Below are 22,536 nucleotides of genomic sequence, written 5' to 3'. Positions count from 1 at the left end.
TGATTTTTTTTCTATCTAGGCCTACGTGAAATTCTGCATCCATTGTTTATTGTTTATTCTGCATCCATTATTTATTTTCCCCATTGGAAGGGCAACATTAGTCAAGAAGGGCATATGGGCAGTTGCCCGGGCAACCTGAGCAACCCCCCTGTGCACTTCCCTGGAACTGACTATGATTACAGTACTGACTGATAACACTACTAGTGGAGCTTATTGACTGACAGCACTACTGCTGTTTAAATTGGGGAAGGATTCTTTATTTATTTATTTATTTATTTATTTATTTATTTATTTATTTATGATGTCACAGAGAAAATGTGACAGCTTGTCCACACCCTTTCTGAAGAAGTGCTAAAGGTCTTTCAGCAGCTTTTGGCTCCGCCTTAGGACATAGAATCTGACATAGGCTACAACACACTCCCAATACTGTCTCAATGTGTTTGGTTCTGTGAGCAGTGGAAAAACATGGAGTAAGGCCACACAAGGACCCAATGCTATTTCATGGTGAACTGTTTTTTCATGTAGACATATAACTGTAATATAAAACTTCACAATTCTTGTGCACAAAACTAGATTCTGTTGGTGTGCTATAAGACAGTGAGTTATAAAACAGGTGAGGAGATGACCTTTGACCTCTGCAGTGATTCATGAGCTGCTTGATCATTAACAGAATTTCCTCATTCAGACATCCTGCTTGTTGAGTTTCACTGAGTCTCGCGCCATCTTAAAGAAAAGAACCACTTGAGAGCTTCAGAGAACCTCCTGCCTTGTGAAATATGTGAGAGTGGGGAAAGGGGGACAAGACTGCGTACTGAACAGGTAAGGAGGCGTTCACTTCAAATCATTCCAATTCTGCAGATGAGCCACGTATTATAGGCCGTAATGGGCTCCAGTTTCATGTGTTGCTGTGTAGTTCATGTGAAATGTGTAAAACAAAGTGATCCCTTAGAATACACACTTTGATAACTGAGAGACATTTTGAAAACATCAATCTCTCTAAAGCACCTGGGGAAGTCAGATATCTATCAGTTTGCCCTCACCTGTGGTGCAGTGGTGTAGTCTAGTTACAGTAGCTGTAGTTGGGTATGCTATGATCAACCCCAAATGTTAATATGTACCCTTGCCTATTTTAAGTGGGTATACTGATGCTTTTTTTTAGGTGGGTATACTGCGTAGTCCTTTGTATCACATGGACTACACCACTGCTCTTAGTTCAAACCTGTGAGACCAACAACATAGAGAGTGACACTGGCTGCATATATTCTGGTTCATGTATGAAGTGGTGTGCAACTCTCAGGGTTGCAGTTCTCTATGAATAGTTCAAATCCATCTGTGTCTGATGAACAACAATGCAGTTTGTATGCATGTGTTTGAAAGTAATGGTATACAGAGCCGGACAGTAACGCAGTACATTTACTTGAGTACAGTACTTGAGTACAATTTTGAGGGATCTGTACTTTACTCGAGTATCATTTTTGGGGAGTACTCATGACTTTACTCAAGTACATTTGAGAGGCAAATATTGTACTCTTTACTCCACTACATTTCTATCCATAACCGTGAGTACCCGTTACTACTTCTAAAAAAAAGGAAAAAAGAAAAATCTCAGAAACCCTCAAATTGTTGTTTCCCTCTCAAACGTGATTGGATTGTGCAGGCGCCACTGATTGGGACAGCCTATCAGCAATCACCTTCAGCTTTCCGCCAAAGTCAACTCCATGGTCAGATTTAGATAAGAGACGAAACCATGGACGAAACAATGGATGAAGACGCAGCAGGTCCATCCCGGGAATGTGCCAACCTGTGGCCCCACCTCGCCAGACTATTTCAATTTTCTGAACAAGTTAATGATAGTTTTCGCTTCAAGTGTTTCAATTACAAAATAGTATTTTGTATTTGAAATACATATTTTAAATACATGTATTACAAATACTGCCCATCCCTGGCAACATGGTAAAAAGATGAAAATTACTTCCAATTCCTTTTACATTCTCCAAGAGGTATTAACATTAACATTTTTCATAACTCCATGTAGGACGTTTCTGTACATAAATGTAAGCACTGTGGCAGTAGTAATGCAATATTTAGAAAATATAGGCTACTCTTGTACTCTTGATACTCAAGTACTTTTAAAAAGAAGTACTTCAGTACTTTTACTTAAGTAGACATCTGACTGTTGTACTTTTACTTGTACTTGGCAGGATCTAGAATAGGGCTGGGAGGGGCAATGCCCCTCCAAATATTTCTTCTGCCCCACCTAATTGGTCAATTTTATTTGACAGCTATTAAATCTGCCAATCACAGTTTTCTAATTCGCCCCCGCCGAATACATTACATATATTTTGCAATATATTTACCTAATATGAGTGCAAATATATGTCCATAGACATATATTTGCAATATATTGGTATCCCTAGTATGCGTACAAATACATAACTTATCTTATTCCACTGCTTGGTTGAATTTCCCATTGTCCTACGTAATTTAACCGTATGTTATCTGCACACTTATGAAGTAGATCCATTTTTTGGCCGTATCACACTTGTATATTAATTCGCCAAACTCATTGTGAAGTTTAAATGAACTGTCACGTTGCATCCGAGCTGTAAAATGCAGACGTTCAGAACATTGCAACATTGTAGCATATGACGGCGGTGGCTTTTAGCTAGATGGATAACAGCAGGCTAAGTAAAATAGCGATGTTTCAAAGCTAAAGTTCATCAGAATCTTGGGATACGCCCGCTTGACAACGGGAGAGATAGAACTAACGACTGGCCTTTGGCCGTAGCAACCATCCATTTAGAACTAGTAACGGCAGTTTGTCCTGTGAGTTGAGAAATTAGTTGATATGTGTCGGAAGAAATTAGTTCTACAAACAAGACAGTGTTAGCGATTAAAACGTTTAAATTGTAACAGGAAATGAACACAACGCAAGTGGCAACAGTAGAATAAGCGGGACAATGGACGACACGGTGGTCTGTTCACAGAAGTTAATGCACTACGAGGTTTAAACGGCCCTCCGCTTCGCGTCGGGGCCGTTTTACAACCTCGACCGTGCATTAACTTCTGTGAACAGACCACCGTGTCGTCGTCCATTATCCCTTACATATATTAACATATATGCAACTGACATATATTTTGTAATATATTTGTATATCTGGGAAAATATATGTGACATATATAAAAACGGCCAATTTTGCTATATTTTTAAATACATTTGACATGTATGTGTATATATGTGACTTATATGTGTGAGGTATACAGTGACATATAGGCTACATTATATATGTGATTTACATATATTGCCATATATCACATTTTTGCCTGCAACATGAAATTCCACTAGCAAAGGCCATGTTGCGAAAGAAATTCTCTTCCGACAGTGTGAACCTTTCAACTGTTTGCCAACATGTACAGTTGTATAAGGAAGCGTTTCCTACTCTTCATGCAATGTATGTAACTGCACTGGTGATGGGTGTATCCTCGGTTGCATGTGAGAGTTCCTTCTCCACTCCGTCACATGTTCTGACTCCCTTCCGTCGCACCATGCTACATAATAGAAAAAAGAATTTGGTGATTTTGGCTCATGAAAAGTCAATAACAAAATCCATAGATATGGATGAGTTTGTTAAGGCTTTTACAAAAAAAACAGAGGACTTATGCTTTAAAGTTACCGCTTACATAGCTTGACTATTTCCTTACAAATACCCTAGTTACATTTCAAGGTTTGTTCATGGTTGGTATCTTCTCCTGGCATCCTTACACTTAATTACTTATCTGACCTATTATGATCTCTGTTATGATGTTCTGTATCAGTTCAAAAGTTCAGATTGCATGTTTGCATGATTAATGCTAGTTAGCCTGAGCTTTTATGTACAAATGTGTTTAATGTAATTAATTATAGTTTTATCCAAACCAAAAGTCACACTAAAGGTACAACAATGTTTTTTCTGGACAAGAAAGGTGATTGACAAATAATAATAATAACAAGTATGATAATAATAATAATACATATAATAACAGGTATAATGATAATTAATGATTTACTACTACTACTACTACTACTACTACTAATACTACTACTAATAATAATAATAATAATAAGCATAATAATAAAAACAATATATTTTTGGACTAGAGCCATGACTGACCAATAATATACTAACATATTAAATAAGAAAACCCCAGACATTGTCATTTTAAAGCTCAACTGGTTCTCACACCTCTGATAAGCATACAGTACTTCTCTATTAAAATCTTTGGATCTGATTGGATTTAGCTGATAACAAAAGTAGTCAGTATCAATACACACTGAGCTGGCCCTAGGCATACACGGTATAGGCAAATGCCCCCTCTCTAATTTAAGGTGTAATTAGGGATTCCTTGAATATATTACATTAGATTAGATTAGATTCAACTTTATTGCCAGTGTTCAGAGTAAAAGACAACGAAATGCAGTTTGCATCTAACCAGAACTGCAAAAAGGGGGAATTATAATTCAGATGTTTGCGTTTTTGTAGTGCAATATTGAATGTTTATGAAACACATTTGAAAAAATGTATTAACTGTTACCACATACAGTGGGTCCCATTTAGAAGTGGCCACTTGATTCGCGCTTTCCGTGATTCATGCAGCTGCGTGAAATGTATTACAACTTATTGCCACAAGGTAGCAGTTTAAGTCCGTTGTAGCATTTGTAAACAGGGCAGCGGATTGCATTCAAAGGCGTTGCAGTGGCAGTGAGATACTATAAGCAGAACGAAACTTAGTTGAAGTCATACAGTAGACTAGGCTAAATCATATGGAGCTAAATTTGTCTCAATAATATTTGTATATCCGCAGAGGGGGATCCACAAATGTTTCTTGATTTTCATGTGTGTTTTGATATCTACAAATAAAAAAATCATATCTGTAACTTGTATATTGATTTTTACAAATATAGATGTGCATTTGTAAATAAAATGCCATTTGTAAAACAGAAAATTTCATTTGTGAAATGTGATTCTGCATTTGTGGATCACCAGCACACGCATTCTTCGCTTTCCAAAGTTACGTGTTTTTGAGACGTTCTTCACATGAAAGTCACACAAATCCACACGTAAATAGGCCTACTTTAATTCACCGGCACACAGAAATCGCAATCCAGTAGATGGTGACATCCACAAATATTTCTTGACTTGCATTCGTGTTTTGACATCCACAAATAAAAAAATCATATTTGTAACTTGTAAATTGGTTTTCACAATTGTATATGTGTATTTGTAAATGGCTTCTCTGCGCAAAGTTTGTCTCAAAAATACGTGATCCACAAATGCGAAAACGAAAACTGTGTGTGCTGGTGATCCACAAAGGCAATTTTTAGTTTTACAAATGCCATTTCATTTACAAATACACATCTACAATTGTGAAAACCAATTTACAAGTTGCAAATATGATTTTTTTATTTGTGGATGTCAAAACACGAATGCAAGTCAAGAAATATTTGTGGATGTCGCCATCTACTGGATTGCGATTTCTGTGTGCCGGTGAATTAAAGTAGGCCTATTTACGTGTGGATTTGTGTGACTTTCATGTGAAGAACGTCTCAAAAACACGTAACTTTGGAAAGCGAAGAATGCGTGTGCTGGTGATCCACAAATGCAGAATCACATTTCACAAATGAAATTTTCGGTTTTACAAATGGCATTTTATTTACAAATGCACATCTATTTGTAAAAATCAATATACGAGTTACAAATATGATTTTTTTTATTTGTAGATATCAAAACACACATGCAAATCAAGAAATATTTGTGGATCCCCCTCTGCGCATACAAATATTATTGAGACAAATTTAGCTCCATAAAATCAGAGCCTACTTTTGTTTTTATCAAGCTGGGGCCAGAGATGATGGCCTTTGGCAGTTTAGGCCTACTCCAAATAAAACCAGTTTAGGCCTACTCCAAATGAGTAAAACCAAATTTGGCGAAATCTCACCAAAGCTATGCGAGCCACCAATTATAGCTTACACACTGGCCTATGGCCTGTTTTTACGCAGTGGAGAAAGTGACGCAAGGCAAGAAAGAAAGTGCGTCCAAATTAAACCATTCTTCTCAGTTAAACTACTCGCGAAGTATAAGTTCTCCCTCATACTAAAGCCTCTTAAATGGCATATTAAATTCAACATAAATCACAACATTAATGAGTAACCATAAAGGTAAAAATAAAACACTTTAATAATATTATGTAATGTAAATTGAGCCCATTGTGTCTGTCCACGTGTTCTCATAATGATCTCCTTTTTACCAGCTCCATTCAAATAGCCTATGGCTAGTCCACATACTCTTAACATTGTTTGCGCCACATAACAAAATATTAATGATAAGCATGATTGCTATGTAAGGGATAATGTATAGAACGCCGGTCATTATGGGGAAAATAAGTCCCAACAGGGCGAACCGGACCCCGACGCGCCCTGAAGGGACTTAAAGACATGTAGCCCAGGGGCCTCAGGTGGTATTAAGGCGCCCCTGCTCGTTGGATCATCAATTATCATCAACACAAGCCAGTTGGAACCACTCGCTCTCTCGCGCGAGAGGACCCGAAAAGTATCATCTTTATGTAACATATTGAAATAATTTTGATACTGTAAACGTTCTCTAGACTGAAAAGCAGTTTGCAATAAAGCTACTATTTATTGCCTAAATGTTGGTCCCTCATAGTAATTCATAGTAATATAAATATGTGCAGTATTAGCAATACCTTAGCAGAATAAATATGGCTATTAAATAAGGGTTTGAAGGTGAAAAGTAAGGCTTTTGTAGGTGAACAATCACCTCTGATGGTATATTCTATAGAAGTAAAATGTTTTATTGTTCACACAGTCTCAGGACCTCAGTTGGAGTTTAAATGTGTATGTTAGTTAATGGTGGTAATTGTAAACTGGTATATCCACATGGAATTACCTCATCAGACTGTTTACCTGTGTTTGCAAACAATTTATTGAAACGAAATGGTCAAACATTAACCCTCGCAAACAGAACAAAAAGGGCAAACGTTTACCCTTTCATTTCTTCTGATTTGTCAAAAAAGTAAGTACCTCAAGGCAAGGCAATTTTATATAAATAGCACATTTCGTACACAGGGGTAATTTAATGTACTTTACATAAACAAGAGCAGATAGTACATAAAAGCTTAAAAGGGCAGTAGTTCGAAATGTTTAAAAAGTACAGTACATAAAATAGAAAAAGTTGAAATAGTTAAAAGACATAAAAGACAACATAGAATAATTAAAAAATTTAAAATTGTGCAGCCAGTGATGGTGATCATTGTCAAACGCTCAGAGCAGCCACACTCTTATGGAGATTCTTGAAGTAATCCCAAACTGTGCACGAACACATATAGTTCCTTTCAGGGTCAGAATACCCAATCCCAGGGCCGATGGATTACACTGTGTCCAGCCACATGTCCCTGAAGGATGAAGAATCTTATAGTCATGGACAGTGGGTCAGCAAAGGACAAGTGCCATTCAGTGCTGGGTGAGTTTAACACACACACACACACACACACAGACTATTAAAATATTGTCTGTGTTACTATGGGTGCCTCTAAACACAAAACAACGTTTTCTCACAAAAGCAAAACATCTTCACTCGCAATACTGGAAAATGCACTTAGACAGGCACAGTAGGCAGTAGTTGTTATGGTTATGGCTATGGTTAATGGGATTTGGCAGATGCTTTTGTCCAAAGTGACTTACACCCAAAACAATACAATAGTTAAATGAATAATGCCAATGCAATCAATAGCCTAATGAAAATAAACTATGAAAAAAAACAAATACTATAAACGTTTATGTTTATGGCATTTTTTTACTGTTGTTTACTGATGTTTTTTCAAGCCTCCAGACTCCCTTTGGGTAACCCCGTGTTTCACGTCACAACATTATGAATTGTAGGTGATTCCATTGAGTAAAGTGTTATACTGATTTGGGGAAAGGGCTCAGAAAGGGTGCGACCCAGTGGTACAGCCCTAAGCCCTCACAAAGTTTGCGGGAATGTGCATCAAAGTGTGTAAGTGCGTAAAGGGAGAGACTGGGATTGGAATTTAGCCAAAGTAGTAAGTAGCCAAGTAGCTAGTAGGCCTACAACGTGCCGTCGGTGTGGATTAGTGGTTGAGCAATTTCCTCCTCAGAGGATCAGCCAATCCACATAGATTACATAACTTGTGGCTGTCGGAAATGTGGCACCTGATTTGCTTGACTGTGAAAATGGAGCCAGAAGTGAGCACATGTTGGACGTCATTTTTAAAGATGCTAACTGGCTGAACCCTCCAAATCCTGACCCCCTGCTGGGCAAATCATTGGGGCAGCTTGGGTCGACAATGAAGACCCTCCAGGGGCCGAGCAGGGGGCTAACTGGGTCCTGTCTTTCTCTGTCACTCTGTCGCAGTTTCCAACGGCCACAAATGATGTCATCTGTGTGGATTGGCTGATCCTCCGAGCAGGAAATTGCTCAACCACCAATCCACACCGACATGTTGGTACTCTACTCCACTTCTTAGAGTGTCTCATTGAAACTTGGACACTCGGACATACAACAATGAGGTTCACACGTGTATGCTGCAGCGAAGTGACATTAACACGATGATAGAGCGAGGACCTGAGGAAACATGAGGCCTTAAATACAGAAGCGCCACTAAGATAACAAGGCACAGTGAGGGGCAACGCCATGAAACACATGGCACAGTGAGGGGCAACGCCATGAAACACATGACACAGCGAGATGAAACACATGGCACAGTGAGGGGCAACGCCATGAAACACATGACACAGCGAGATGAAACACATGGCACAGTGAGGGGCAACGCCATGAAACACATGCCACAGCGAGATGAAACACATGGCACAGTGAGGGGCAACGCCATGAAACACATGGCACAGTGAGGGGCAACGCCATGAAACACATGGCACAGTGAGGGGCAACGCCATGAAACACATGACACAGCGAGATGAAACACATGGCACAGTGAGGGGCAACGCCATGAAACACATGGCACAGTGAGGGGCAACACCATGAAACACATGGTAGTAGAGACGAGCACATGGTCAACAAAGCAAACAAAACACAGGAAGTTAAGACGTAAAGGGCCGTTCACACCAAGAGTGATAACTATAACGATAAACAAATATCGTTCTCGTTAATATGAATGACCAGGTTTACACATAAACACATGGTATTAGAGATGAGCACATGGTCAACAAAGCAAACAAAACACAGGAAGTAAAGATGTAAGACTACTACATTCTAAATAAATCTATTATTTCCTCTTCTTGCAGGTTTAGAATTCACGTTTAGATAACTTGCCAAATCAATTTTGTTCTCTCCAGACCACAGACACATAGACCAGTGTCTCCAGTGCCCAGCTGTGTGTCCATGAAGAGTGACTGGTCTATGGATCAGCCTCCCAAACTCAGCAGTGGACCGCCCCAAACAGATATGAAGTGAGTCATCAGCTTTTTCCCCCCAGATATCCTCATGTGTACGGTTATATGCCAGCTGTAGGTGTGTGTGTGTGTGTGTCTGTGTCTGTGTCTGTGTCTGTGTCTGTGTGTCTGATCTGAGAGAGAGAGAGAAATCAACAAGTGTTAGAAAGAACAAGACAGAGATAGACATTTCTTCTTGAAACACTATTGTGAAGATAACTTGCCAAATCAATTTTGTTCTCTTCAGACCACAGACACATAGACCAGTGTCTCCAGTGCCCAGCTGTGTATCCATGAAGAGTGACTGGTCTATGGATCAGCCTCCCAAACTCAGCAGTGGACCGCCCCAAACAGATATGAAGTGAGTCATCAGCTTTTTCCCCCAGATATCCTCACGTCTACTGTTATGTGCCAGCTGTAGGTGTGTGTGTGTGTGTGTGTGTGTGTGTGTGTGTGTGTGTGTCTGATCTGAGAGAGAGAGAGAGAGAGAGAATCAATTTTGTTCTCTCCAGACCACAGACACATAGACCAGTGTCTCCAGTGCCCAGCTGTGTATCCATGAAGAGTGACTGGTCTATGGATCAGCCTCCTAAACTCAACAGTGGACCGCCCCAAACAGATATGAAGTGAGTTATCAGCTTTTCCCCCCAGATATCCTCACGTCTACTCTGTGTGTGTGTGTGTGTGTGTGTGTGTGTGTGTGTGTGTGTGCACATCCGTGTGTGTGTGTGAGAGAGACAGAGAGAGCGAGAGAGAGAGAGAAAAATCTACAAGTGTTAGAAAGGAACAAGACAGAGATAGACATTTCTTCTTGAAACACTATTGTGAAGATAACTTGCCAAATCAATTTTGTTCTCTCCAGACCACAGACACACAGACCAGTGTCTCCAGTGCCCAGCTGTGTATCCATGAAGAGTGACTGGTCTATGGATCAGCCTCCTAAACTCAACAGTGGACCGCCCCAAACAGATATGAAGTGAGTTATCAGCTTTTCCCCCCAGATATCCTCACGTCTACTCTCTGTGTGTGTGCGTGTGCGTGTGCGTGTGTGTGTGTGTGTGTGTGTGTGTGCGTGCATATGCGTGTGTGTGTGTGTGTTTGTGTGTGTGTGTGTGTGTGTGTGTGTGTGGAGGTGCTGGGGGATCAATGGGTTTTAAGTGGATTGAGGATGGAGATGGAGTGTATTGATTTTCTCTGTAACGATTGTACATGCTGCCTCTGAGTCTTTTCTGGAGCTTTCTTCGAGTGGTCCTTGGCTCTTGGGCTACTGTTCTGGCTATCCTTCTGACTCCCTGATCAAAATTCTTGCGAGGAGCTCCTGTGCATGGCCGGTTGATGATGGAGTGATGTTGCTTCCACTTGCAGATAATGGCCCTAATGGTGCTTACTGGAAGATTCTGAAGTTTTGAAATACATCTGTAACCAGTTCCATTGATCTTTTGCAACAATAAGATTGTGACAGTCTTGGGAGAACTCTTTGCTTTTACCCATTATGAGATGTTTATTGTATAACACCATGGTAACGAAAAACACTTTTTTATAGCGCATCAATTTTTACTACCGTAATTTCCCAACTATTACCCGCGGCTTATACATTGATTTTGCTAAATTTCTTCAGCTATGAGGTTAATACACGGGGGCAGTTAATATGGTATTAATATGTTTTTTTGTTTTTTTTTAACTTGCCTAAAACACTGTCCTGCGGCTTATACACAATTCTAACTAATGCACAATAAATTACTATAAACCAGCTAATATTAATTTGCACACATGGAGAGGTATAATTACTTTCTAACTTTTTTCTTAGTGTGTTAAATGCTTTTTTCCTGTCATTCCACTTTATTATACAAAACTTTATTGATGTACTTCAATGTTTGGATTGAAGTTGGATATATTATATGTGTGTGTGTGTGTGTGTGTGTACTGTTATTGGTTCAGTGCATTTACCATATTAGTACTCTTTGTCTCCAGTGTTGGGCGGAACAATTTAACTGAGCATGCTCCAGTCAACAGGGCTGAATTAACAGGTATGTTATACGGAAGTCGGAAGTCTTCAAATATTTATTTCAGAACAATTGTTCTTAAGGGAGTGTTCCCAAGAACTGGACCCAGGGACCAGTTTTTTCATTGTTGCTATTCTGGACTAAATGACCAGTCAGCTGTGTGCAGTACTGATGTCTGTTTAATTATTGTTATGTATGTATGTGTCTGTTTGTTTGTTCGCTGCCAATCAGACACACACCACCTGTATTAAACTGTTTTTTATTATTATTATTATTATTCCAAACAGATAACCATGTCTTGACCAGAGTGCTGATGACCCATAAAGACAGTATGAAGAAGAAGTTTGAGAGCATATGTGAAGGCATCATAAGGTCAAGGACTCAAACACTCCTGAACAAGATCTACACAGAGCTCTACATAACAGAGGGAGAGAGTGAAGGGGTGAACAATGAACATGAGGTTTGGCAGGTAGAGTCAGCATCCAGGCCACAATCTACAGAAGACACTCCAATCAACTGCAATGATATCTTCAAGCCCTTACCTGGACAGGAGAGACACATCAGAACTGTGATGACCAAGGGGATTGCTGGCATTGGAAAAACTGTCTCTGTGCAGAAGTTCATCCTTGACTGGGCAGAGGAGAGAGCTAACCAGGATGTAGATTTCATGTTTGTGCTTCCGTTCCGTGAGCTGAATTTGGTCAAACATGATCAGTACAGTCTTCACTGGCTCCTGCTTGACTTCCACCCTGAGCTTAGGGAGCTACAGGATGATGAATACAAAGACTGCCACATTGTATTCATCTTTGATGGTCTGGATGAGAGTCGACTTGCGCTGAATTTCCAAGGAAACAAGAAACTGTCTGATGTGACACAAACATCATCAGTGGATGTCCTGATGACGAGCCTCATTCATGGAATTCTGCTTCCCTCTGCTCTCATCTGGATAACCTCCCGACCAGCGGCAGCCAGTCAGATCCCTTCTCAGTGCATCAGTCAGGTGACAGAAGTACGAGGGTTCAATGACCCACAGAAGGAAGAGTACTTCAGGAAGAGGATCAGTGACCAGAATCAAGCCAACAGAATCATCTCGCACATTAAGGCATCCAGGAGTCTTCACATTATGTGCCACATGCCAGTCTTCTGTTGGATCTCAGCCACTGTCCTTCAGCAAATACTGCAACAGGATGATGGGAAGGAAGCCCCTAAAACTCTGACTGAGATGTTCATACACTTCTTGCTCATCCAGACCACCAGGAAGAACCAGAAATATCAAGAGGAACATGAGACAGATAGACAGGGGCTCCTGGAATCCCACAAGGGTGTCATATTGAAACTGGCAGAGCTGGCTTTCAAGCATCTGGAGAATGGCAATCTCATGTTCTACGAGGAAGACCTTAGAGAGTGTGGTATTGATGTCAGTGAAGCTTCAATGTTCTCCGGCATGTGCACTGAGATCTTCAGGGAAGAATGTGTGTTTCACCAGAAGAATGTCTACTGCTTTGTGCATCTGAGCATCCAGGAGTTTCTTGCTGCACTTCATTTGTTTGCCTCCTACATGAGTAAGAACATGGAGGTCCTGAAACCATTTCTTAGCAAAAAGTCCAGGTCTTTGCCCAATGTACCTCTAGATGAGCTGCTGAAGAATGCAGTGAACAAAGCGTTGGAAAGCAAAAATGGACACCTTGATTTGTTTGTTCGTTTCCTTCATGGCATTTCTCTGGTGTCAAATCAGAGACTTTTACTTGGCATCTTGACCTACACACACAGCAGCCCAGAGTGTGTGGAGAAAACAATTAATAACCTGAAGTTGATGCAGAGACCAAATATCTCCCCTGAGAGGTGGATAAATCTGTTCCACTGCCTGGTGGAAATGCATGACTCTTCTGTTCAAGATGAAATCCAGGCTTTCCTGAAGGAAGAGAAAGGTGCCGTGAAGCAGCTCTCACTGGTTCACTGTTCAGCCTTGGTTCATGTGCTTCTGATGTCTGATACAGTGCTGGATGAGTTTGACCTGAACAAGTACAAAACCTCTCCAGAACGTGCCAAGAGACTGTTTCCAGCCATGAGATGTTGCAGAAAGGCTCTGTGAGTTAAGTTCTACATGAAAAAATGTCTGAATGAATGGCTGAATTGTTGTAAGTGTAATCCTGTTGTCATAGAGGTAACTTTATAAGGAGCTTTTACAGGTTGCATGATACTATTTAAAGCAGACCTAAAGGGTTTTTTTTACCTTAAAGGAGTATTCCATCAATATTTCACATAGATCTCTGTTTCTTGAGGTCACCAAGTGCTGTCGGTACGGAAACAATTGGTTATACCCAGCTCAAGTTGCTACAACCAACAGCTAGAGTATAAGTATAAGTATACATACTCTTTTGATCCCGTGAGGGAAATTTGGTCTCTGCATTTGTCCCAATCCGTGAATTAGTGAAACACACACAGCACGCAGTGTACACACAGTGAGGTGAAGGACACACTAATCCCGGCGCAGTGAGCTGCCTGCAACAACAGCAGCGCTCGGGGAGCAGTGAGGGGTTAGGTGCCTTGTTCAAGGGCACTTCAGCCGTGCCTACAGGTCGGGGTTCGAACCAGCAACCTTCCGGTTACCGGTCCGAAGTGCTAACCAGTAGGCCATGGCTGCCCCTGGCAGAGCTACCAGGCAGCTACAGTGCTACACTCTGGGGGCCTGTTCTTGAGCCCCCATGGTCATAGCCCCAGTGTAGCACCGTTGCTAGATCAAATCAAAATGGAAAAGGGCTGCTAGACTGTAGAGTAGAAATAGATTTAGAATAGAATTACAGGAATTCAGAGCTCTCTTTCTTCAGACTGTGTCCCTCTGTCATGTCCTAGTGATGTTTATTGTTTGTTACAAAGACGCACGTTTATTATATTAATGAGTTAATTTATTATTGTGCTTTTCAACTGTAAGGGGACCCCCGGGAGCAAATCTTCTTTAGTGCCACTTTAAAGGTGCACACTTAGCCTTTTTCCACCGACAAAGAACCAGCTCCATTCCCGTTCGCGAACCAACATTTGAACCGGTCGGAGCATTTCGACCAAACAGGCACTTTGGTTCGGAACTTGAACCAGAAAATAGTTGTTTTTTAACCGGAGTGGGTGTGTCACTTTACCATTCAGAGGGGAGAAGGCGTTTTCCCTCCTCATCAGCTGTTATGACCAAATCGTTTCAGAAGTGTAGCAATCAAATCTTTCTTGTAAATGAAGGTTTTAAATGCAGACATCCCATAAATTCCCCCAAACTTCAGTTTTTTGTCTTCCCTTCACTTTCTTGTAGACTTGCTGGCTGTAAGCTAATGGAGACGTCTTGTGAGATTGTGGCGTCAGTTCTGCAGTATGCAAACTCCTCCTTACGAGAGCTGGACCTCAGTCAGAATGACCTGCAGATGTCAGGAGAAAAGCTGCTGTCTGCTTTACAGAGTCCAAACTGCAGCCTGGAGACCCTTAGGTCAGTAATATTGTAAGCAGTTCACAAAACATATAGATGCCTAGCCTGGGAAGCCAGCACAAACTTAACCCCGCCAAAATGATTTGATTTTGTTTACTTGTCACTAGACCTTTATGTCACACATAACAGTACAGGCTGTTGTACAAGATAGTCCTGTCATTCCACTTGCTGTGTACATTTCCCCATTCACCGGCCTTGTGTGTAGGCCTTTAAGGTCAAACATTCAAGGCTATGTAAACTTTTTATCAGGGCTATTTGGGTGATTTCAGTGATCATTACTATTTAAAAAGGGCACACACAATTATATGATAATAAATCATGGCTATCCTTAAATAACACAAACATTTTCCAAAAACTAGCCAGTATCTCACAAATTCTGCCAAGCACAAATGGACCATCATGCACATTATTTCTTTTTATTGTATGTTTTGCTTTCCTATGTCCTAAAATGTATCTTGTAATTTGCTTGTTTTCTTGTAATATGATTTGTCCCATAATTTGTCTTATAATATTTAAACAGTGTTTTTTACGAGACAAGTTTCCCTTTGGGACAATAAAGTTAACTGAACTGAACTGAACTTTAAAAAATATATATATATATTATTATTTGTCTTATAATATTTTAAACATGTGTATTTTTTAATTATTATTTAATGTTACCATGCCATGATCTATTATCAGTCTGTTTACCTCTCACTCTATGCAGACTTGTTGGTTGTAAGCTAACAGAGGAGTCTGGAGCTCAGCTTCTTGCTGCCGGACTAAGTAGCCCTAACTGTAAACTGCAGACTTTAAGGTTTGTGCTGAACTTTCTTATGACGTACTGTATGTGTCAGACATGGGCTCATGCTTTGCACCTCATTGTGGTTCACATCTTACTGAAACTGTGTGCTTGTCTTGGCTGGTAATATATTTTGAGAGGATTTGGAAAGAGTTTTGAAAAGTATGTCTTTCCCCAGAGTCCCATCCCATCAGACTTTTTGATTGTGACACCTATAAGGAAATAGTAGCTATTTCCAGAGACTTTCTAATGAGGAGACACAACACTCAAAAAATCCTCCATGCATGGGGTTTGTTTATAAAGCCAATATGGCAGTTGTCTACACATATCCTGCCTTTTCCGCGGCAAAAAGTCGACATGTGAATACAGTACTTTGTTCCTTCTTTGTTTGTTATGTTGATTTTTGTTTTAATCCTACAATGGTTCTTCTCTTGTCCTCTAATTTATCCAATAATTTGTCCTATAACATTTTAAACAGTGTACTATTTGTTTGTATTCATGCTACCATGCCATATTTTATTCTCTGTCTCTTGACCTCTCACTCTATGCAGACTTGCTGGTTCTAAACTCACAAAGAAATCCTGTAAAGTTGCAGCCCCTGCTTTGCAGTCCGCAATCTCTCTAAAGGAACTGGACCTGAGTCACAATGACCTGAACGAGTCTGGATTTCATTGTCTCACTGCGGGACTTAGTAGCCCCAACTGTATACTGACGAGTTTAAGGTTTGTGTGCACAAATATTGTGGCACTGTTGGCTGCCTGTATCTTTGGAATCAGTTACCGTATGTGTTAAAACAGACAGAGTCAGTAGCAGCTTTCGAAAACAAGCTGTGAAATGATGTCAGCAGTGCTGCAAGGGAGACCTTCCCATCTCAGAACAATAGAAATATGTCCAGTGTTCAAAGACTGACCTTCCACTCTCATTTGAAACAGGCTCGATCTGTGCCACCTCTCTAAAGCAAGCTGTGGAATGATGGCATCTGTACTGCAAAGTGCAGCTTCCCATCTGAGAGAACTGGACATGAGTGACAATGACCTGCAGGATGAAGGAGTGGAGCTGCTTTGTGTGGGACTAAGAGAACCACAATGCAAGCTGGAGACACTGAGGTCAGTAATAAGGAGTGTAATGTAATATACACTGCCTGGCCAAAAAAAGGTCACCACCAGGATTTAACTAAGCAAATAGGTAAGACAAAGCCTCCCTGTGGGGGCAGTGCATCAGGGGCAGGGGCATCTGGGGTTGTCAGGTCTAGATTCAGCAACATTACTGTATGTGCCCAAAGAATGAGGTCAGCTGAGTATCTAAATATACTGAATGACCAGGCTATTCCATCAATATGATCCATGATGACAATGCCAGGATTCATCGGGCTCAAATTGTGAACGAGTGGTTCAGGGAGCATGAGACATCATTTTCACACATGGACTGGCCACCACAGAGTCCAGACCTTAACCCCATTGAGAATCTTTGAGATGTGCTGGAGAAAACTGCGCAGTGGTCCAAATCTCCCATCATCAATACAAGATCTTGGCAAAAAATCAATGCAACACTGGATGGAAATAAATGTCGTGACATTGCAGAAACTTGTGGAAACGATGCCACAGCGAATGTGTGCCGTAATCAAAGCTAAAGGCAGTCCAATGAAATATTAGTGTGTGTGACGTTTTTTTTTGGCCAGGCAGTGTAGTACTGACCCAATGTGCCAGTGTACCTGTTTGAAAAGTTTGTGAATATTGTTAATAATGATCTGTACATGAATGACAAATTGTTGGGGATTTTTAGTCAAACTGACTGAATTTGCAAATGGCTTGTATACTGTACCTTCAATGCAATGTCCTCCATTTATAATGAGAAAAAAACATCTCGTGTTTCAGACTCTCTGGTTGTCTCATCACACATGAGGGCTCTTTTCTCTTGTCCTCTGCCCTCAAATCAAACCCTTCCTACCTGAAACAGCTGGATCTGAGCTACAATTACCCAGGAGACTCGGGTGTCAGAGAGCTCACACACAGACTGGATGATCCCAACTGTAAGCTTGAGACTTTCAGGTGAGTGTGTATTACATCTTTCTAGTGGAGCTGTTCATCCATTTGTCCTGTGTTCGAGAGCCTTTAGTGTGGAGGCTGGATATTCTCTCATGTTTATAGATAATTCAATCACACATACTAAACTGGGCATGTTGTGGCCCTTTAAGTACTGTTTCCTCCACTCAACCATGATCTGGTAGCAGATTTAGGGCTCTCTCTTGGCGATCAGAAACGGATGGTCAGAGGCGTGAAGTTTATAGACGTTAAAGGCGTGGCCAGTCCATATTCACTGATTTAATGGCGTGATTATCTGATCAAACGTTGGGCGCTTGGTGCAAAAAGGTTGTTCTTATGTTTCTTAATCAGTCATGGGTGTGCTTTGGGGGTAACATCCTTTGAACCATCGAAAACATAGCCTGAAAAAAAACAACATTTACCCCAGTAATGTTCGAATGACTGAATAAAAATCCTAAGGATATTTATCCTGCAGAGGAGTTGCTGCTTACATCTCGTGACAGTGCATCTTCAGCTCTGCTTTATATGCGCCTTTCACTATAGACCATGTTTTTCTTGGTCAGTGGCGTAATGCTTTTTAGAGGGTGTAAAATAGCGATTTTTGGATTATGCGCCAGATCACACCTTATGTTCCTAATTACCACACCCCTGGGCGCAAGATTTAATAAGTAGAAAGAAATCCGCCACTGACAGGGTGTAAGATAAGAATAAGTTTTGCGGTGTTTTAAGCCCCCAACATTGTCTTCCAGGCAGCGCTGCATGGAAGGCACCTGGATTAGGCAAGGGTTAGGATTAAGGTTCAGGTTAGGGTTACTGTAGGTGCCTTGAAGTCGACAGAGGGGGCTTAAAACACCATCGAACAAGCTTTGCGTTGCGCTTTGCACCACCTTGTGCCAGGTGCAAGATAAGGGCCTCAGACAGCTAAACATGTAAAGGCAGACCTCCATGTAGTTTGGCTGGATCTAGAAAATGGCTCAGTTTCCCCACCAGCTAATCAGCTTTGTCCTTGAGTTCTTCCATATACCAACTTGGATCCAGAACCTGGTATCCAGCTACAGTAATTTGGCAGCCTCAGCATTTGCTATAAGACACAGGAAGCCTGGGGAAGACTGGGGATTACAATAGGCTGTTCAATTCCTCCCATCCTTTTCACAGCAGCTTTTGAAATCCTTATTGACGGGAGACAAACACCGCAAGATTGTTGGCGGGACACAATCTGGCAGAACTGGGTTCGATTAGAGTCTGTGTCGCTTTTGGATAAATACACACTAACACAATAAATCCCAGTCACTTTACTTTCACTTTGCTTTACATAGAAGTAAATCTAGAGAAATATTGATGAGTTGATATACAGACTCTGTAGTATTATTACTGTCTCAGTTCACAGTAAGTTGTATTTTCCTCTGTCCCTCTTAAGGTATGACCATGGAGGAGAGTGCAGGATTAAACCAGGACTGAAAAAATGTGAGTTATTTTACTTTTCCTGAAAAACGATCGACCATTAAAGGAGAATTACAGCAATTTTCCACATAGATCTCTGAGGTCACTGAGTACTATCAGTGCGGAAAAAAAAACAAAAAACAAAAACAACAGGTTTTACAAAGATCGAGTTGCTGCAGCCAACCCCTAGAGCTGCCAGGAAGCTACAGTGCTACACTCTGGGGGCAAGTTCATGAGCTCCATGTTCATGCAGAGTTGTGTGTTAGTGTTTGTTTCTTCATGTGTATGTATGTGTGTTCCTTCCCTTGTCTTGTGTGTGTGTGTGTGTGTGTGTGTGTGTGTGTGTGTGTGTGTGTGTGCCCTTTCATATCCCATTCTGATGAGGATGTTTGCTCCTCTCTCTTCTCTGCAGATGCCTGTGAGCTCACACTGGACCCAAACACAGCACACAGAATTATCTCTCTCTCTGAGGGGAACAGAAAGGTGATATATGTGAGGGAGGAGCAGCCGTATCCTGACCACCCAGAGAGATTTGACTACTGTTATCAGGTGCTGTGTAGAGAGGGTCAGTCTGGACGCTGCTACTGGGAGGCTGAGTGGAGTGGCGATGGGGCAGAAGTAGCAGTGGCCTATAAAAGCATCCAGAGAAAAGGGAGGGGTGATGACTGTGGGTTTGGACATAATGACACGTCCTGGAGACTGAGGTACTCTGGTAACAGTTACTCTGCCTGGCACAATAATAAGAAGACTGCCATACCTGACCCCTCCTCCCGCTCCAGCAGAGTAGGAGTGTACCTGGACTGGCCAGCAGGCACTCTGTCCTTCTACAGCGTCTCCTCTAACACACTCACCCACCTGCACACGTTCCACTCCACATTCACTGAGCCCCTCTATCCTGGGTTTAGGTTTGGATATTATGACTCCTCAGTGTCCCTGTGCCAGATCACATGACTTCCTAATCCTGCAGGAGAGGAGAGCCACACACTCCTGTTTACACGTTCCTGTGTGTGTGTGTGTGTGTGTGTGTGGGGGGGGGGGGGTCTCTCTCTATCTGTGTTTCTTGTCTTGTTACCACTGCGTAGCATCAGCCTTTGCATCAAGAGTTCTGTCTGACCACAAGCCACCTGAGGCTACAGTCTCCGGGCCCCTGGGTAAGACACCTGGACCTCACGCCACTGCACAGCTTCTGCAGATGCAGGAGTAGGACATTCCCCCAAGTCTGCAACCCTGACTGAAGTCCTGAGGAGACTCCACTCTGCACAGCAGGGCCTCCACTAAGTAACTACAGATGATAATGATGATGGTGATAATGATAATGGTAGAGATGAGCCTCCAGCAACCCCCAGCACATGCTAGTACTCTCATCCAGTGTGTTGGTAAGTTGTTGAGGAACTCGCTCAAGCCCAGAGAGCAGAGAAGGGCTGACCCTCTAATGCGAACACATCTCCAGCACCTGAGCATCATGCTTAGAATCACACACACACACACACACACACACACACCAAAAATGTCTTCAAAAAAGCAATAAAATGTGGAGACCATTTTGACCTTTCTCTTATTGGACTGTACATGCACCCCCGTGGAGAACCGTTTTTGACCGAATAAATGTGTGACGAGTTCATTCATTTTCCTAACCTACCTAAATGTCATATGCAGCTCAATCCTGACACCTGTTCCAGTGGAGTTCCATTTAATAAACAGCCATTCCTTCCATAACATGATGTGTGCCTTTTCTGAACCAAAAAAAGGTTAGTGGTTGTACATCAATGACGGAAACCACTTTAATTGAGAGAAATGCTTTCAGTTAAAATTTAACATAGCCTACATCATGTTTTGTTTCCCCTTCTATTCAAAGAAGTATGGTGACTTATATTGCTCTCTAGTGGTAATATACAGCAGTTTCCAGAAAGTAACTTTACAAAAAAGTGGACCATGAAGAGAACAGTTGCATCTAATTAGATAGAACATGGATTAGCACAATACAGGTTTTGGGTTCAGTGCAATGTGGTAGGACACACTTTTACCTTGTTGAGGCCGTTGGGGTTCATCTTGGGTGCAATAAAAAAGGACAGAAAAGGCAACGTGTGCCACTGTGGGGACAGCATACAGCTATGTTGAAAGATCAAGATTTGTTTTGTTTCTATGCTAATGATGTAGTGAGTGGCTGAATGCCAAGATTCACACTGTAGATTCAGATCCTGATGCTATTTGAAGATGCTTTTGATGTGGATAATCTCCTCAATCTTGGCAGTCCACCTCAGAAATGTGTAATATTGGCAAGTGATGACAGCACTTGCCACCAGGGGCGTAGATTTGCGTGGGGACCGAAGGACGTGTCCACACCAGTCTATGGTCCACACCAATGTCAGATTACGACTGAAATGTCCCCACCAATATTCAGGTTGAAATGGGGGGGGGGGGGGGGGGGGGGGGGGAGCGCTCACATGCGCTACAAAGAGTTAAATACTTTCTCACTTTGCTGTGGATCATCTCGTACAGATTGTGTAATGTGCAGTAGCCTATAAGGGTAAATCGCGCTGATTTGAAATTGCCTATAATAACTACCAGTGAGCCGCAGTCTCCTGCGCTGCGGATCAGCTTCACTTCACTACAAGGCATATGAAGTGCGTCCAAATTCATCCATTCTTATCTGTTGAACTCCTCGAGTAGGCTACTCATCACACGTGTCACATGAAAGAGCCTTTTCTCAGCTTTTAAACGGTGCTATAGCCACTATTTGCTGTGATAAACAGTTCGCGAGAAACATTTACTTCAAGAGATTTAATAATTATTCTCTGTGCCCATCTCCACATCCATTAGTCTCGGTGGAATATCGTAGGCCTACACACTCTTCACGCAACACATGACAACCCATATATCAGAATAAACAGCAGACCTTACCGAACACAAAGGGTGTAATGCATTCCCGTGCATAGTTAGCTGTTCCAGAGTAATCCGGTTTTGAAATAAATTGTAGAAAAATTCAACATTTCGGCTTTAAGCATTTCTTAAAACTGAGCTTTGCTTACATCGTCTAGATATCTGTAAATATTAGAATCAGAGAATAGGCTACAGGCAGCTATGGTTAAGAGTCAATGTAGCCTTAATGATTCTTTTCACAAAATGCTAGCATGCATGTATTTAAGTGTCTTAAAACTGAGCTGTGCTTAAATGGGTCAATGCATGATTTCATAACAGACCAAATAGAAAATAAATGTTAAATATAGCATACATATGTATACATATTAAAATCAGATTATGTGCTACACAGTATAGATCAAGTTGGACAGTAGCACATTTTAATCATTTTATATATCTATAGTGGCTGGTGAAAGAGT

The 22,536-nt window shown here is 41.3% G+C and overlaps 1 protein-coding gene across 5 annotated transcripts in view; it reads left to right on the top strand.

Moving 5' to 3' along the window:
• LOC121718035 (NACHT, LRR and PYD domains-containing protein 12-like) overlaps positions 1-20,745 on the top strand; it is a 1,225,568-nt gene extending 1,204,823 nt beyond the window's left edge. The window contains exons 1-15 of one of the 5 annotated variants that reach the window (XM_042102789.1): positions 682-819; positions 7,384-7,517; positions 9,368-9,481; positions 9,711-9,824; positions 9,976-10,089; positions 10,326-10,439; positions 11,435-11,490; positions 11,754-13,554; positions 14,765-14,935; positions 15,642-15,731; positions 16,268-16,438; positions 16,649-16,822; positions 17,591-17,764; positions 19,176-19,222; positions 19,611-20,745. In XM_042102789.1, coding sequence (XP_041958723.1) covers positions 7,420-7,517; positions 9,368-9,481; positions 9,711-9,824; positions 9,976-10,089; positions 10,326-10,439; positions 11,435-11,490; positions 11,754-13,554; positions 14,765-14,935; positions 15,642-15,731; positions 16,268-16,438; positions 16,649-16,822; positions 17,591-17,764; positions 19,176-19,222; positions 19,611-20,149 — 3,777 coding nt within the window. In that variant the 5' untranslated portion in view covers positions 682-819; positions 7,384-7,419 and the 3' untranslated portion in view covers positions 20,150-20,745. Of the gene's footprint in view, positions 1-681; positions 820-7,310; positions 7,518-9,367; positions 9,482-9,710; positions 9,825-9,975; positions 10,090-10,325; positions 10,440-11,434; positions 11,491-11,753; positions 13,555-14,764; positions 14,936-15,641; positions 15,732-16,267; positions 16,439-16,648; positions 16,823-17,590; positions 17,765-19,175; positions 19,223-19,610 lie in introns of those variants that run through there. The other 4 variants (XM_042102788.1, XM_042102790.1, XM_042102791.1 and 1 more) reach the window with 4 other exon arrangements.
• The last annotated feature ends 1,791 nt before the right edge of the window (positions 20,746-22,536 follow it).

This window comes from Alosa sapidissima, chromosome 9 (genome assembly GCF_018492685.1).
Source record: "Alosa sapidissima isolate fAloSap1 chromosome 9, fAloSap1.pri, whole genome shotgun sequence".
NCBI classification, from domain to species: Eukaryota; Metazoa; Chordata; class Actinopteri; order Clupeiformes; family Clupeidae; genus Alosa; species Alosa sapidissima.
The sequence above is the reverse complement of the archived record's forward strand: the minus strand, read 5'-3'. Positions and strand labels throughout refer to the sequence as shown.